Raw genomic sequence first — 17,981 nt, 5'->3', positions numbered from 1 at the left:
AAGACACTGGGCGCTTCATCACTTTTCTGAATCACCTCAACTGTCTTCGACATATTAATGGCTTTCTTTCCTCCTGCTTTCATGCCAGCAATTATAGCGTCTCTATAGGCTCTGAGTTGAACCATATCAGCACCATTTACATTCCAATCGGGATCGGTGTTGGGATAATGTGTTGCGGCCCATGCTGATGGATTGGCTTGGTTTAAAGTACGGGCTTTATCCAGTGGTGTATTCTGGATTTGTGCTGCCCTAGGCACGACTAAATTCTACACCCCTTATCTAAATTTGCCCCACCAACTTGTGTCAAGGCCTTTTTTTTTGACTGACAGACACACACGCTCAGAATGACAGACACAAACACACACTCACTGACAGTCCCAAACATACTCACTGCCAGACACACACACACACACACAGACATTTTCTCATACACTCACCAATTGTTCATATTTTTTTAATCTTAAAGGACATATCTCCCCCATTGCCCGGCTAGAAAATTATTACTTTAACACCTGGGGGGGAGCCCTAAGGTGGCAGCCAGCACTTGAGCCCCCCAGTACACAGGACAAACAAGGCATTTGCCTGGGAGCTTGGGGTGGCATTTTTTGCCGCCCCCCCTGAAAGTGCCGCCCTAGGCGAATGCCTTGTTTGCCTTGTGGTAAATACATCCCTGGCTTTATCCTCTAATGCTTTAATGGCCGCTTGATTAATTCTTGTCCTTTCCTCATTGTTGAATAAAGTCATTAATAACTGCTGGCAATCAGCCCATGTCGGGTTATGTGTCTGTACTATTGAGGTGAACAGATCAGTCATAGCTTGTGGTTTCTCAGTATACGAGGAATTGTGGGTCTTCCAATTTAAGAGATCGGTTGTCGTGAATGGGACATATACAAAGACTGGGTCAGCATGTGCCATTTGGCCTGCGGCATCGATATAGGCTGGCCCAGGATTCAGACGAAGAGGCATCTGATAGTGTTTTAATTGTTGGGCACCGGTCAGTTGTCGGGTCTGTATGGGGCTACGTGGAGGGGTGTCAGTCATAGGTTCCAGTCGGGGAGAAATAGGGTATGGGGATGTGGGAGCTTGGTTTTGGGAAAAGGTTGTAAATAAAACACTTCGAGTCGAGCTAGATGAAGCTTGACCGGAAGTCTGAAGTGGCGCCAAATCAGGATATTCGGATTTAATGGGGGTTGGTTCTGATTCCGGAAGGGGAGATTTAGTACGAGAGGGGGTGGATTCTGTACTGGAGGAGGAAGCGGAAGTGGATGGGGGTAATGAGGGGAGGGTTGCAGGACTTCCTGCATTTGCGTCACTTCCTCTTAACGGAAAGTAAGGGGGCGGCAAAGGGATCTCGGACTCAGGGGGCGTGTCCAAAATGGGCCTAACACCAGTCCTAGTGGACAAACAAGTCCTAGCTACCATGAGGCGACATTGCTCCTCGTGGCATGTCTGGAGCCATTTTGGCGAGTCATTTACGGCCTGTCTCCAACAATCAATATAAGGAAACTGGCCGTAAAGTTCAGGCCTACCCGATACAACCACGTGTAAGCGCTGTACCAGAGTTGGATCCAAACTGCCACGTGGCGGCCATGCCGCAACCAAAGTAGGCCACTCCCTAGTACACAAAGTGACCAAACGTACAGGAGACATTTTAACCCCAAAATCACATGTCTTGAATCCCTTTTTAAAATTCTTCACCATACAACCTAAGGGATCCGGAATCGTTGACTGCGACGCGCCCATACTTATCAATGGAACGTCGTTGACAACGAATACTATGCACGCGTACTATTCAACAGTCACACCCGTTTCCTCTGGCAACAGCACCACGTGGTACAGTTACCAAGTGAAACGTATACAGTAACACAATAAACACTCAGGGAATTCCCGTACACACACAGCTGTTACACCAGTCACTAAATAATCAATATTATGCCCTTTGGCGTAACTATACAGTCACCCACGCTATAATTCTCTATATATGAATTACCCGTCTATAACACACCCCAGTAACATCGTCTTTTACAAATAGCGGTTACAGTACGGTTAGCATAGGTCAAAGCACAAGTTAAGGTCACAATACAATTATTAGTGGTTATGGTGTTAAACATGCAATGGACGACAATGATTAGTACTTATATACAGTGTCAGTAAATGTACAGGGTTATGGTACCGTGCACTATGATACAGCAACACACTATTAACACTCTACACGGCTGAGCTCGCGCTATCTAACAAGATATACACTTTACTAAACAATCTTTATCACATTTACAATTCCCAACTAAACTATTGGCCAGTACCTTGATGGACTACCTAAAACTATATACACCCGTTTTGGTTAGCCACACTGCCCAAGCACCACATATAGCGAGCTAGAGGACCGAATTTACACAGGCGCCTCTTAGTCGATTACTATCAAAAATCTAGTGGGTTCCAAATTTACACGCCTTCCCACTTAGCCAAGATAGGTTGAGAGCTAGCGAACCGAATTTACACAGGCGCCGCTTAGTCTCCCGGTCCCTCCGACCTAGCGAACGTAATATACACCCTAGAACGCTAGTCTAGACAAGACACCGGTGTCCGGCTAGGGCTATTTACACAGGACCCCGCCTGACTAACCAAATCAAACGGTCTGACTAAAGAGCGTTCGATTGAGCGGTGCGCCTTCGCTCCTTCCCTCCGACAGAGGGGGCAGATTCCATACACAAATAACCCCTTATGGGCCTACCGCACAATCGGTATACCCCTAGTGGGTCTGCCGTCTAAAACAGCAGTTGTCTTACCTCCTCGTTCCTGAACCTGAGTTCACACTCATCGACGGGGACACCCCAGCACTTCTCACGTAGAGGCCGATGATCTCCTGGACAACAGACCAGTGGCGCCGAGACGAAGGGAGGTCCACGCAGAAGTTCAGGGGTGCAGCCGTAGAGAACGTGGGCAAAGATAGACCGTCTCACGCCTCTGCCTCTCAGCTACCGTTGAACGATGAGCTTCCCGGCCAATGCACCAAATGATACCGGAGAAACTGACGGAAGCGAAGCACAGAGAGATGGACACAGGTTTCTTCAGGAAGGAAGAGATTCTTTATTGGATCACCGATCGGGACTCAGAGGGACTAGCGTCACCAAAATACCACAAGTTCTGAGCCCCGGACAATAGTGCAGGCTCCTTATATAGGCATATAACTCCTCCCATATTAAGCTCCACCCGCACATTCTCTTGACCAATCAATACAAATAAGAATTAACTTCCTGCTTGACCGCATGGCTTGTCCAGCACAATGGAGGAGGGGAATACTACATCCTGTATTCTCGCACATGCTCCGTACACTACTGATCGTATCTTGCCTCGTGCAACCAACTGATCGATACGTCAGCATATGCACGTACACATGCCACGTGGTAATCTCGGCCTACTAAATTTATTTTTACCGAGATTCCACCACATATTCAGCAGTTTGTGTGTGTATTCAGCAGTCTGTGTGTATGCATTTAGCAGTCTGTGTGTGTATATTCAGCAGTATGTATGTGCGTGTATATTCAGCAGTCTGTGTTTGTGTTTATTCAGCATTGTGTGTGTGTGTTTGTGTGTGTATTCAGCAGTCTGTGAGTGTATTCAGCAGCAGCCTCTGTGTATGTATTCAGCAGTCTGTGTATGTATTCAGCAGTCTGTGTGTATTCATCCGTCTGTGTGTATTCGGCAGTCTGTCTCTGTGTGTTTGGCAGTCTGTCTGTGTGTGTAATTAGCAACCTGTGTGTGTGTATTTAGCAGTCAGTGTGTGTGTATTCATCACTCTGTGTGCATGTATTCAGCAGTCTGTGTGCGTACTCAGAAGTCTGTGTGTGTATTCAGCAGCCTGTGTTTATGCATTCAGCAGTCTGTCTTTGTGAGTGTGTATTCAGCAGCCTGTGCATATGTATTCTGCAGTCTTTATTATTCAGTCTTTATTATTCAGCAGTCTCTGTATGTGTGTGTGCAGCAGTCTGTGTGTGTGTGTGTGTGTGTATTCAGCAGTCTGCCTGTATGTATTCCGCAGTCTGTCTGTGTGTGTATGTATTGTATTTGTTGGAGGTACCAATAAATGTAAGCTTAATTTTATTGATAATTGTTATTTTTATTCCTGTGAGTGGTTGTGTAGGCAGAGCATCAGTGCATTGCTTTGTCCCGGGGGCCTATTATGCTGTTACGATGGCCTTGGTCTACGGTATGTGTCTGCTCTGAACATGCTCCTACAAAATGTAAATGAAAAGACACTTTTTTCAGTACCACGAAGGTGATGACCTTTAACAGCCACTTCTGGCCAGGAATAGGTTAAAGACTTCTAGTGTGTATTTCTCTTGTTTTTTTTTTTGTTTTTTTTGCGATTTTTTTTATTGCTTAGTAGTGGGTGTCCCGGTTTTTTATTTTCAAAATCTGATTCCCTCCCTGTCCCTATGCCCCCACCTGTCATTCTGTCCAGTTAATAGAAAAGCCCCTTTGCATGGGATGGAGCCTGTTAAAAACCTGGAGGGTACCGTATCCATCCTACCCAAAGGCATTGGGAGGGGGACTTTAAATTAAACAATGGGGTTTGGAGAGATCACCCTTGGCCAGCTGTGGGGACTATTTAGTTAGCGAAAAGGGGAGGTGGGGGCATACTAATGGAGAGTTGTTTCTAATTCTCCTATTCTGGCTTGCAATGAAAACTTCACTTATCTTTTATGAAAAATTCACACTTGTCAAATAACTGTGCAGGAAACTTAAATATGTTTGTCTGATCTGATTTAACTTTTTCTTTTCTTTTTTATTATTTATATAGCGCCATCACATTCCGTAGCGCTGATGTTTTTTAATTTTTTGGTAATTTATTTCCTTATTTGATAAATTAATCAAGAAATGGATGGGGTGGAGGGGGGGGGTTGCTCTTGAAACATGGAGTTTGGCTGCTTATTAATAAGACACCAGGCATGCTATTCACATGGGATCCACAAGGGATGAAGGATGCAGGTACGCCAAACACAACATGGCGGCAGGCAGCCTACAAGCAATCATTTTCACGTCGGCGTTGCCATGTTTTGACCTTCACAAGATGGAGTCACGCCAATGACGTTTCAGTGCTTTGGAAAGGGAAGTGTGCCAGGCGCTCTCACGACATGTGAGCTGTCATGCTGGTGACCGCTGCACGGTGTGTGCTTTGCTGTAGCCGGCGGTTCTCCGCAAACTTCTGGTGGAAGCGGGGACATGCTCTGTGGAGCGTGTCCGTGTTGGGTCGCAGGGCCAGCAGCGCCAGCAGCAACCACACGGCCTCCGTCAGCGATACTCGCCGCATGCCTACCGTGGAAACGGTGACAGACAGCGAGCACTGGGCTAATTATCTCAGGATACTGGAAACCTGGTGGAGGGAAGCTGGTCCCACGTCCAAGGTGCCCACCTCAGCTGAGGCAAAGGACTCCAATGGGGAAGGGCAGAGGCATCACACGGGGGAAAGACCTGATAAGAGACATGCACGGGGGCTGCACAGGGTAATCCCCCTAGTCCAGGAGTTGAGAGTCAAGGAGAATGAGCTGGAAGAGCTACAGCAACTTCTGGGAGGTGAGAGATAACATGTAAGATGCATTACAGTCTGAGTAATCGGAAAATATCATTTTCAGGAGTTCTCAGTATATTTTCTCATATGTTTCCTGAACTTTCTTTCTTTGTTTGTTTTATATTTTGTAGAAGAGAATGAAGATTTAAAGGCTCTTGCAAATACAGAAATCGAATCATGCCAGGATGCAATAAACCAACTAAAACATCAGGTAAAGTTGTTACATTTGTTTGTGTGTGTGTGTATAGGTAGTGTCCAAAGAGCGTAAATATACAGTGTGATCCTCCAATGTAATAAAATAAATTTAAAGGAACTCCATTGCGTTAGGAATTCAAATATGTATTCCTAACTCTCTAGGGCCCTAGTCACCATTTAGGTGACTAGGGCCTCTTTCCGCGGCCAATAAATGGTTAATTAACAATTTATTTGCTTACCTTAATCCAGCGCTGGGCACTGGTGACCTCTCCTCCATCGACGTCAGCTTCCAATTGGATCTGCATGCGCGGCCAGAGGCGCACCTGCATTAAAACCAGCCCATAGGAAAGCATTACTCAATGCTTTCCTATGGGGATCTTTTTTGACGCTGGGCTCCGCGAGGGAGACATCCTCTAGACAGAGGATGTATTAACCCTGCAGTGTAAACATAGCAATTTCTCTGAAACAATATTTTCAGCTTCAGGGTTAAAACTAGGGGGACCTGGCACCCAGACCACTAAATTGAGCTATTGTGGTCCTTTTAATAAATTCTCCTCCATATAATTTAAATATGCAGGGTTCACGTTCTAAAGCACCACCCAGGCCTAATAGTTACTTACGATTACAAACCTGTTTGCAGCATATATATATAATCTTGCAGTTTGTCCACGGAATGAAATGCATGGAAGGCTCAATGTGTGTATTTCTTCATCCAATGTGTGTGCAGGGTTGAATCTGTTCTGAGTGCAAGGGTATATGTTTGTGTATGCATTAAGGTGTATCTGTGTAGAGTGTCCCACGCACAAATGAGCTTATATGTGGTGTTTCTGTGTTTTGCTCATGAATAATCTGCCCATTGCTCTTGAATATCGGTCCACTTACCCTGAAGATTTGTGTATTCAACTCCTCACTCTGTGTATCTGGCCATGATAATCTGCTGCTTACCTCCCAAAAATCAGTGCTTTGAAGTGACCTTGATTAAATGATCATGTATGTTTGCTGCACATACTTCGATATCAGCAGGCATTACTCAGCCACAGCTCTTGTTCCGGGTTGACTTATGTTAAATCTCTGCATATTCCTTACACAAACTGTCATTAAATGTCTTGGAGTACTCAGTTGATGCTCTCAGCCAATTAACGAAATACAGTATTAACATCCAGCTTTTAAAGGTCTGCTGAAGCTGTAAATCATAATCCACCATTTGTTGTGATTCAGTGCCCACAGCACCCAGGTAAGTGTCAAACTACTGTGGGTAAAAGTGTACTTTAGCGTATTTTATTATTTTTCAATTTTACTCAAAGCAAATAGCGTATTTTATTATTAACAGTAATTATAAAAATACACTTTTACCTTAACTTGTTTAATTTAAGGTTGTCCCCACGCCCTCCAAGGATTAATTAAATTAGCTTCACAACTTTAAACCTACTGTCTTCATGTTATGAGTGTAAAAGTAAACCGATGTCCAGATGTTTAAATCCCCACCAGGAAGAGGCATTAGCTGTACATATATTCCATGGAGGCTAAGGTTGTGGGACTATACATGTTTCATGGAAGGACTGCATTATCTATGGGCCCTCGTGTAACATTTCTGGCTGAGCGTTTCAGCAAGTCTAAGGCACAGATGTGTGGCTCAGCATTATGGAACTGGCAGTTTACAATAGAGGACAAGCCAAAGATGTTCTCACTATCTCCCCACTGTGAGCTGTGCTGACATTATTTAATGTAACCTGGGATAAAGCCAGTTACTGGTAATAAATCCAGCCCCTGTAATGACTGTAGGTATTCAGTGTGCGAGTACTTACCGTGCTTCAGGGATAACAATACCCAGCACGCAGTCCATGGTGCTGATGAGATATAGATGCCCTATAGCCATAGGCTTGTGCCTGGGCACACCCTAATCCCTGCGGAACGCACTATGTGCCTCCCTCCGTGGACCGGTGAGGGAGATCAAAGTTCTCCCTCACAGACCCACAGCAGCATGGAGGGAGGCAGGAGAGGACCCGGGGAGCTCTAACCAGCAGCTCCACCGGGTTCCTCTCGTGAGGTCGGAGCCGCGGCAACGCTCAGATCTCGCGAGAGTGAACTCTAGCCCCCTGCGGGGCTAGAGTTCGTTCTCCACTGGACCACCAGGGATGGCAGCCGCACGGTCCCCTCTCCCTACATAAGGTAAGAAGGGAGGGGGGATATGAACTAAACGGCCCCCCCACCCCACACATTGCACACACTAACAGCACCCTTACACACACAGCACCCTCACACATGCACACACCAACAGCACTCTTACACACACAGCACCCTCACACATACTTACACACACAGCACCCTCACACATACTTACACACACAGCACCCTCACACATACTTACACACACAGCACCCTCACACATACTTACACACACAGCACCCTCACACATACTTACACACACAGCACCCTCACACATACTTACACACACAGCACCCTCACACATACACACACACAGCACCCTCACACATACACACACACAGCACCCTCACACATACACACACACAGCACCCTCACACATACACACACACAGCACCCTCACACATGCACACACCAACAGCACCCTTGCACACACCAACAGCACCCTTGCACACACCAACAGCACCCTTGCACACACCAACAGCACCCTTGCACACACCAACAGCACCCTTGCACAAACCAACAACCCTTGCACATACGCACACAGCACCCTTGCACATACGCACACAGCACCCTTGCACATACGCACACAGCACCCTCGCACATGCGCACACTAACAGCACCCTTACACACAGCACCCTCACACATGTGCACACTAACAGCACTCTTACACACACAGCACCCTCACACATGCACACACTAACAGCACCCTTACACACACAGCGCCCTCACCTACACACATCACCCGCACGCACACTTAACAGCGCCCGCACGCGCACTTAACAGCGCCCGCACGCGCACTTAACAGCGCCCGCCGCGCACTTAACAGCGCCCGCACGCGCACTTAACAGCGCCCGCACGCGCACTTAGCGCCCGCACGCGCACTTAACAGCGCCCGCACGCGCACTTAACAGCGCCCGCACGCGCACTTAACAGCGCCCGCACGCGCACTTAACAGCGCCCGCACGCGCACTTAACAGCGCCCGCACGCGCACTTAACAGCGCCCGCACGCGCACTTAACAGCGCCCGCACGCGCACTTAACAGCGCCCGCACGCGCACTTAACAGCGCCCGCACGCGCACTTAACAGCGCCCGCACGCGCACTTAACAGCGCCCGCACGCGCACTTAACAGCGCCCGCACGCGCACTTAACAGCGCCCGCACGCGCACTTAACAGCGCCCGCACGCGCACTTAACAGCGCCCGCACGCGCACTTAACAGCGCCCGCACGCGCACTTAACAGCGCCCGCACGCGCACTTAACAGCGCCCGCACGCGCACTTAACAGCGCCCGCACGCGCACTTAACAGCGCCCGCACGCGCACTTAACAGCGCCCGCACGCGCACTTAACAGCGCCCGCACGCGCACTTAACAGCGCCCGCACGCGCACTTAACAGCGCCCGCACGCGCACTTAACAGCGCCCGCACGCGCACTTAACAGCGCCCGCACGCGCACTTAACAGCGCCCGCACGCGCACTTAACAGCGCCCGCACGCGCACTTAACAGCGCCCGCACGCGCACTTAACAGCGCCCGCACGCGCACTTAACAGCGCCCGCACGCGCACTTAACAGCGCCCGCACGCGCACTTAACAGCGCCCGCACGCGCACTTAACAGCGCCCGCACGCGCACTTAACAGCGCCCGCACGCGCACTTAACAGCGCCCGCACGCGCACTTAACAGCGCCCGCACGCGCACTTAACAGCGCCCGCACGCGCACTTAACAGCGCCCGCACGCGCACTTAACAGCGCCCGCACGCGCACTTAACAGCGCCCGCACGCGCACTTAACAGCGCCCGCACGCGCACTTAACAGCGCCCGCACGCGCACTTAACAGCGCCCGCACGCGCACTTAACAGCGCCCGCACGCGCACTTAACAGCGCCCGCACGCGCACTTAACAGCGCCCGCACGCGCACTTAACTGCGCCCGCACGCGCACTTAACTGCGCCCGCACGCGCACTTAACAGCGCCCGCACGCGCACTTAACTGCGCCCGCACGCGCACTTAACAGCGCCCGCACGCGCACTTAACAGCGCCCGCACGCGCACTTAACAGCGCCCGCACGCGCACTTAACAGCGCCCGCACGCGCACTTAACAGCGCCCGCACGCGCACTTAACAGCGCCCGCACGCGCACTTAACAGCGCCCGCACGCGCACTTAACTGGGCCCGCACGCGCACTTAACTGGGCCCGCACGCGCTCTTAACTGGGCCCGCACGCGCTCTTAACTGGGCCCGCACGCGCTCTTAACTGGGCCCGCACGCGCTCTTAACTGGGCCCGCACGCACTCTTAACTGGGCCCGCACGCACTCTTAACTGGGCCCGCACGCACTCTTAACTGGGCCCGCACGCACTCTTAACTGGGCCCGCACGCACTCTTAACTGGGCCCGCACGCACTCTTAACTGGGCCCGCACGCACTCTTAACTGGGCCCGCACGCACTCTTAACTGGGCCCGCACGCACTCTTAACTGGGCCCGCACGCACTCTTAACTGGGCCCGCACGCACTCTTAACTGGGCCCGCACGCACTCTTAACTGGGCCCGCACGCACTCTTAACTGGGCCCGCACGCACTCTTAACTGGGCCCGCACGCACTCTTAACTGGGCCCGCACGCACTCTTAACTGGGCCCGCACGCACTCTTAACTGGGCCCGCACGCACTGCTAACAGCGCCCGCACGCACTCTTAACAGCGCCCGCACGCACTCTTAACTGCGCCCGCACGCACTCTTAACTGCGCCCGCACGCACTCTTAACTGCGCCCGCACGCACTCTTAACTGCGCCCGCACGCACTCTTAACTGCGCCCGCACGCACTCTAACTGCGCCCGCAGCACTCTTAACTGCGCCCGCACGCACTCTTAACTGCGCCCGCACGCACTCTTAACTGCGCCCGCACGCACTCTTAACTGCGCCCGCACGCACTCTTAACTGCGCCCGCACGCACTCTTAACTGCGCCCGCACGCACACTTAACTGCGCCCGCATTGTGAAATGGTTTTCCTCCTTTACGGGAAATGGTGCCATAGATAATGCAGTCTATTTTGTAGACCATAGTACTGAATGTTTTCATTGTCTACATAATGCATTTAAGATGGGCTTAAATCCAGCCTGTATTTGCCCACTAATATATTATAATTTTTTTCCCCACCAGATTGCATACATATTAATAGAAAGGGGAGAGGATGATGACAATGATCTTATAATGGAAGTAACAGCTGGTGTAGGGGGACAGGAGGCCATGCTTTTTACTGCAGAGATGTTTGATATGTATCAACGCTATGCAAGTTATAAAAGCTGGAGCTTTGATATCCTGGAGTATTGTCCTAGTGAGATTGGTAAGTAACCTTCTCTTTGAGGTAGAAATCTTTTTGGGAAGTTGATTTTTTTTTTTTTTGATTTTTTTTTTTTTTATGCAAGCAAAAATGTATTACATAGTTACATGAAGCCCATGGTTTTATGCTGTTAATCCAAATGTAGACCCCCCCCCCCCGTAAAAAAAATGACACAATTTTAGCCTCTTCCAGTTATGCCACAAAAAGTGGAACAAATTTCTTCTTGACTCTATAATGGCAATCAGATTTCTCCTTGGACCAACAACCTGTTTACATATGTATCAATTATATCCTTGAATATTCTGTTTATGCAACAAAAGCATCCAATTTTTATTTTATTTTAGTATTGCCTATAGAATCTCATAAGACATTCTCTTTAGGCAGGGAATTCCACATCTTTAACAGGTTAGTATATAGTGGTTTGTATTGACCCTGTATATATTTGTATAGTGCTATTATATCCCCTCTAAGGCGTCTCTTTTCTAACGAAAACAAATCCAGGTTTTATAGCCTTTCTTCATAACTACTGTTTTCCATTCCGCTTATTTTTTTATTTTTTTTTAGCTTGCATCTGTACTTTTTCTAGTTGTGCATTATCCCTCTTTAGAACTGGCGCCAAAAATTGCACCACATATTCACATTTTTACTGCTGATTTGTAAAGAGGCAAAATTATATTTTGAGCGCGTCAATACTGATTTTTATACACAAACACAGCTTACTAGCTTTTGCAACGGCAGATCGGCACTGCATCATGTTGCCTAGTTTGCGATCTAAAATTAATCCCAAGACGTTATCATTTAATGTTACCCCTAACTCAACCCTAATTAATGTATAAGGGACTTGTCCATTTCTTATTCCAAAATGCATGACTTTATAGTGATCTGTATTGATTCTCATCTGCCATTTGCCTGCCCAGTCCCCCAATTTATCCAAATCCATCTGTTGTGAAGTTGTATCATGTTCAGAATAGGGATCAACTGATCTCATTTTTCCAGGGCCGATGCCGATACCGAATAAAAAAAAAAAAAAAAAAAGGACTGTTTTACCTGTTCTACTTTTACTCCAGTGCAGCATCTTGGTGGTACCTGAGTATATTGCTCTCCATTGGAAAAATAGGTCTTTCTTTCCACATCACACAGACTTAGCCACTCAACTAATGCAAGCCATATATATTTTTTTCATATTGAATGACTGCTTCTTTGAACAGCCTGCTTAGCATTTCACAGCCTGGCACACTTATCCTCATTTGTGCAGATGTTAAAGGAATTCATAACCATGACTAGTCTAGGGTAAATTGTATGCTAAAAGATTTGCACAATAGAAGTATTTTAAAGGGACACTGTAGTCACCAGAACAACTACCGCTTAATGTAGTTGTTCTGGTGAGTATAATCGCTCCCTTCAGGCATTTTCATGTAAACCCTGCCTTTTCCCATAGGGACACCTCCAAGTGGCCACTCCTTAGATGGCCACTGGAGGGGGTTCCTGGCTCAGGGCTGCACAGTAGGCAACCGTGCCGTTCAGTGTCCCCACGATCTGCATGGAGACGCTGAATTTTCCTAATAGAGATTAGGAGGTCCTGATTGGCCAAAATGGCATTTTGCCCCGCCCCGTGCCGATTTTAGCCAATCCAATGCTTTCCCATAGGGAAATGGTGGGTTAAACACTATAGGGTCAGGAATACATGTTTGTGTTCCTGACTCTAAAGTGATCCTTAAAGTATTTTTCTTTAGCGTATAATGTTTTTTATAATATTTTATTGGTTTACTTCTGTATTGCTGCCCATCTGTACTTATGAGTTCTCTGTTTTAAGGTGGCCTACGACATGCAGCAGCAAGCATAGGAGGTCTCTATGCCTACAAGCATTTGAAGTTTGAAGGAGGGGTTCACAGAGTCCAGAGAGTACCAAAAACTGAGAAACAAGGGCGAATTCATACAAGCACAATGACTATTGCTATATTACCACAACCAAGTGAGGTAAACTCCTGCTGTTGGGACTAATCATTATATAGTTACATAGCGGAAAAAGACATGTGTCCATCAAGTCCAGCCTTTCTCACATTTTGTTTTTGCTGTTGAGCGAAAGGAAAGCAAAAAAAAACTATTTGAAGCAGTTCCAATGTTGCAACAAAATAGGATAAAATTCCTTCTTGACCCCAGAATGGCAGTCGCCTTGGATCAATGAGCTATTAGTCCACAAATTAAAAATTATATCCTTCTATATTGTTTTTCAAGTATTCATTCACTTGCTGTTTAAACATCTGTATAGACTCTGATAAAACTACCTCTTCAGGTAGAGAATTCCACATTCATATTCTTATTGTAAAAAATACTTTCCTTTGCCTTAGATTAAATCTCCAATCCCTGCCAGGTAATCCCCCTTTCTTATAGACTAGCTGATGCTGTTTACACCTGCACTGTTCAAATGTCAGGCAACTGTATAACCACATGCATCTGTGAAGACACACAGTGCAACATAATCTTAACATTTTCATCTGTGGTAGCAAAAATTGTTAGAGAATGTAGGTTTTAAAAATACATACATTAATTTATTTCCAGATTAAAAAAAAAATTGTAGTTTAAGTTTTTTTTTTTTACAGCAAACCTAGTTTGTTCATGTTGGGCAATGTCAGATCAAATGCTTTTTTACAAATTTTAGTAAAGAAGCATAGTAGACGCAGCAAGAATACGCGGAAGCAATACAAAATAGGTAAAAATAGATATTGATATGATATTGATGAACTATGAATAATATTAAATGTAAAACAAATCTGCTTCTTTTATATATTATACGAATAATGTAAATTGTGTTGAAATCAAGATGTGCATCAGTGTTGGTTAATACAAGTCAAGAATTCTTGTTTCGGCTAATATTTGATTCCTCATTTATTTTATCTACAGTAACTTCATCTAACCTCATACAGGAGGGGTGACTTGCGCGATTAGGCAATTAACAGCAAGAAAAAAAATGAAATTACTTCTAAAATAAACACTCTGTTTAGATTGCTTAGTAATCAAAGAAATGATACATTCACATATAGGTTTATCTATGAAACATTACTATACATAAGTGTTCTTAAGATTTTAACCAGAACAAAAGCATTCCTCATAGGTATATCTATTGAGGAGGGACAGTCGCTACTTTGGGCCCAAATCCCTCTGTCCTTTTTTTTTTTTTTCCCCTCCTCTTCTCTATCCTAATGTTAAAGGACCACTCTAGGCACCCAGACCACTTCAGCTTAATGAAGTGCTCTGGGTGCCTGGTACCTCTAGGACAGTGATGGCGAACCTTTTTGAGCCCGAGTGCCCAAACCGCAATACATGCCAACTTTTTTTTCCTTAAAGTGCCAACACGGCAATTGCGTGTGGGGGGGGGGGGGGTGCGTGCGTGTGTGTGGGGGGGTGTTGTATGTGAGGGGTGCTGTGTGTGTGTGAGGGGTGCTGTGTGTGTGTGTGTATGAGGGGTGCTGTGTAAGTGTATGAGGGGTGCTGTGTGTGTGTGTGAGGGGTGTTGTGTGTGTGTGTGAGGGGTGTTGTGTGTGTGTGTGTGAGGGGTGTTGTGTGTGTGTGTGTGTGAGGGGTGTTGTGTGTGTGAGATGCGTGCTGTGTGTTTGGGGGGATGCTGTGTGGTGTGTAAGTGCTGTGTAAGTGTGGGGGGGGTACTGTGTGGGGGGTAGGGGTACTGTGTGGGGTGGTAGGGGTACTGTGTGGGGGTAGGGGTACTGTGTGGAGGGGTATGGGGAACTGTGTGGAGGGGTAGGGGTACTGTGTGGGGGGGTAGGGGTACTGTGTGGGGGGTAGGGGTACTGCGTGGGGGGTAGGGGTACTGCTGGGGGGGTATAGGGGTGTGTGTGTGAGGGGTGTTGGGTGTGTGTGTGAGGGGTGTTGTGTGTGTGTGTGTGAGGGGTGTTGTGTGTGTGTGTGTGAGGGGTGTTGTGTGTGTGTGTGTGAGGGGTGTTGTGTGTGAGGGGGTGCTGTGTGTGTGAGATGCGTGCTGTGTGTTTGGGGGGATGCTGTGTGGTGTGTAAGTGTGGGGGGGGGGTACTGTGTGGGGGGGGGTACTGTGTGGGGGGTAGGGGTACTGTGTGGGGTGGTAGGGGTACTGTGGAGGGGTAGGGGTACTGTGTGGAGGGGTAGGGGTACTGTGTGGAGGGGTAGGGGTACTGTGTGGGGGGTAGGGGTACTGCTGGGGGGGTATAGGGGTGCTGTGTGTGGGTAGGGGTGCTGTGTGTGGGTAGGGGTGCTGTGTGTGGGTAGGGGTACTGTGTGTGGGGGGGGTAGGAGTACTGCTGGGGGTGGTAGGGGTACTGCTGGGGGGGTAGGGGTACTGCTGAGGGGGGGGTAGGGGTGCTGGGGGGGTAGGGGTACTGTTGTGGGGGAGGAGGGGTACTGCTGGGGTGGTAGGGGTACTGCTGGGGTGGTAGGGGTACTTCTGGTGGGGTGGTGCTGTGGGGGGTAGGGGTGGTGCTGGGGAGATAGGGGTGGTGCTGTGGGGGGTAAGGGTACTTCTGGGGGGGTAGGGTGCTGCTGGGGGTGGTAGGGGTACTGCTGATGGTGGTAGGGGTACTGCTGATGGTGGTAGGGGTACTGCTGGGGAGGTAGGGGTGCTGGGGGGGTAGGGGTACTGTTGTGGGGGAGGAGGGGTACTGCTGGGGTGGTAGGGGTACTTCTGGGGGGGTAGGGTGGTGCTGTGGGGGGTAGGGGTGGTGCTGGGGAGATAGTGGTGGTGCTGTGGGGGTAAGGGTACTGCTGGGGGGGTGGGGTGGTGCTGTGGGGGGGTAGGGGTGGTGCTGGGGAGATAGGGTGGTGCTGTGGGGGGTAAGGGTACTTCTGGGGGGGTAGGGTGCTGCTGGGGGGTGCTGTGGGGGGTAGGGGTGGTGCGGGGGAGATAGGGGTGGTGCTGTGGGGGGTAAGGGTACTTCTGGGGGGGTAAGGGTACTTCTGGGGGGGTAGGGTGCTGCTGGGGGGGTAGGGGTGGTGCTGGGGAGATAGGGGTGGTGCTGGGGGGTAAGGGTACTTCTGGAGGGGTGGTGCTGGGGGGTAAGGGTACTTCTGGAGGGGTGGTGCTGGGGGGTAAGGGTACTTCTGGAGGGGTTGGGGGGTGCTGTGGGGGGTAAGGGTACTTCTGGGGGGGTGCTGTGGGGGGTAAGGGTACTTCTGGGGGGGGGTAGGGTGCTGCTGGGGGGGTGCTGTGGGGGGTAGGGGTGGTGCTGTGGGGGGTAGGGGTGGTGCTGTGGGGGGTAGGGGTGGTGCTGGGGAGATAGTGGTGGTGCTGTGGGGGTAAGGGTACTGCTGGGGGGTGGGGTGGTGCTGTGGGGGGTAGGGGTGGTGCTGGGGAGATAGGGTGGTGCTGGGGGGGTAGGGTGCTGCTGGGGGGGGTGCTGTGGGGGGTAGGGGTGGTGCGGGTGAGATAGGGGTGGTGCTGTGGGGGGTAAGGGTACTTCTGGGGGGGTAGGGGGTGGTGCTGGGGAGATAGGGGTGGTGCTGGGGGGTAAGGGTACTTCTGGAGGGGTGGGGGGTGGTGCTGGGGGGTAAGGGTACTTCTGGAGGGGTGGGGGGTGGTGCTGGGGGGTAAGGGTACTTCTGGAGGGGTGGGGGGTGCTGTGGGGGGGTAAGGGTACTTCTGGGGGGTGGGGGGTGCTGTGGGGGGTAAGGGTACTTCTGGGGGGGTGCTGTGGGGGGTTAGGGTGCTGTGGGGGGTAGGGGTGGTGCTGGGGAGATAGGGTGGTGCTGTGGGGGGTAAGGGTACTGCTGGGGGGGTGCTGTGGGGGGTAGGGGTGGTGCGGGGGAGATAGGGGTGGTGCTGTGGGGGGTAAGGGTACTTCTGGGGGGGTAGGGGTGGTGCTGGGGAGATAGGGGTGGTGCTGGGGGGTAAGGGTACTTCTGGAGGGGTGGGGGGTGCTGTGGGGGGGTAAGGGTACTTCTGGGGGGTGGGGGGGTGCTGTGGGGGGTAAGGGTACTTCTGGGGGGGTGCTGTGGGGGGTAGGGGTGGTGCTGGGGAGATAGGGTGGTGCTGTGGGGGGTAAGGGTACTGCTGGGGGGGTGCTGTGGGGGGTAGGGGTGGTGCGGGGGAGATAGGGGTGGTGCTGTGGGGGGTAAGGGTACTTCTGGGGGAGTAGGGGTGGTGCTGGGGAGATAGGGGTGGTGCTGGGGGGTAAGGGTACTTCTGGAGGGGTGGTGCTGGGGGGTAAGGGTACTTCTGGAGGGGTGGGGGGTGCTGTGGGGGGGTAAGGGTACTTCTGGGGGGTGGGGGGGTGCTGTGGGGGGTAAGGGTACTTCTGGGGGGGTGCTGTGGGGGGTAGGGGTGGTGCGGGGGAGATAGGGGTGGTGCTGTGGGGGGGTAGGGTACTGCTGGGGGGGTAGGGGTGGTGCTGGGGAGATAGGGGTGGTGCTGGGGGGTAAGGGTACTTCTGGAGGGGTGGTGCTGGGGGGTAAGGGTACTTCTGGAGGGGTGGTGCTGGGGGGTAAGGGTACTTCTGGAGGGATGGTGCTGGGGGGTAAGGGTACTTCTGGAGGGGTGGGGGGTGCTGTGGGGGGTAAGGGTACTTCTGGGGGGGTGCTGTGGGGGGTAAGGGTACTTCTGGGGGGTGGGGTGGTGCTGTGGGGGCTAGGGGTGGTGCTGGGGGGGGTAAGGGTACTTCTGGGGGCGTAGGGGTGCTGTGTGTCAGTATCCCCCCCTCCCTCCCTCCTTCTTACCTTTAATGAAGTGGGTGGGGGG

The 17,981-nt window shown here is 50.4% G+C and overlaps 1 protein-coding gene across 2 annotated transcripts in view; it reads left to right on the top strand.

The window, feature by feature from the left end:
- The first annotated feature begins 5,087 nt into the window (after positions 1–5,087).
- Positions 5,088–17,981, top strand: part of MTRF1L (mitochondrial translation release factor 1 like) — a 36,597-nt gene continuing 23,703 nt past the window's right edge. The window contains exons 1-4 of one of the 2 annotated variants that reach the window (XM_063441342.1): positions 5,088–5,574; positions 5,701–5,780; positions 11,083–11,266; positions 13,077–13,240. In XM_063441342.1, the coding sequence (XP_063297412.1) occupies positions 5,148–5,574; positions 5,701–5,780; positions 11,083–11,266; positions 13,077–13,240 (855 nt within the window). In that variant the 5' untranslated portion in view covers positions 5,088–5,147. The remainder of the gene's footprint in view (positions 5,575–5,700; positions 5,781–11,082; positions 11,267–13,076; positions 13,241–17,981) is intronic. The other variant, XM_063441343.1, reaches the window with a different exon arrangement.

This window comes from Pelobates fuscus, chromosome 2 (assembly GCF_036172605.1).
Source record: "Pelobates fuscus isolate aPelFus1 chromosome 2, aPelFus1.pri, whole genome shotgun sequence".
Classification (NCBI taxonomy): Eukaryota; Metazoa; Chordata; class Amphibia; order Anura; family Pelobatidae; genus Pelobates; species Pelobates fuscus.
Note: the sequence above shows the minus strand (reverse complement) of the source record. Positions and strands in the feature narration are given on the sequence as shown.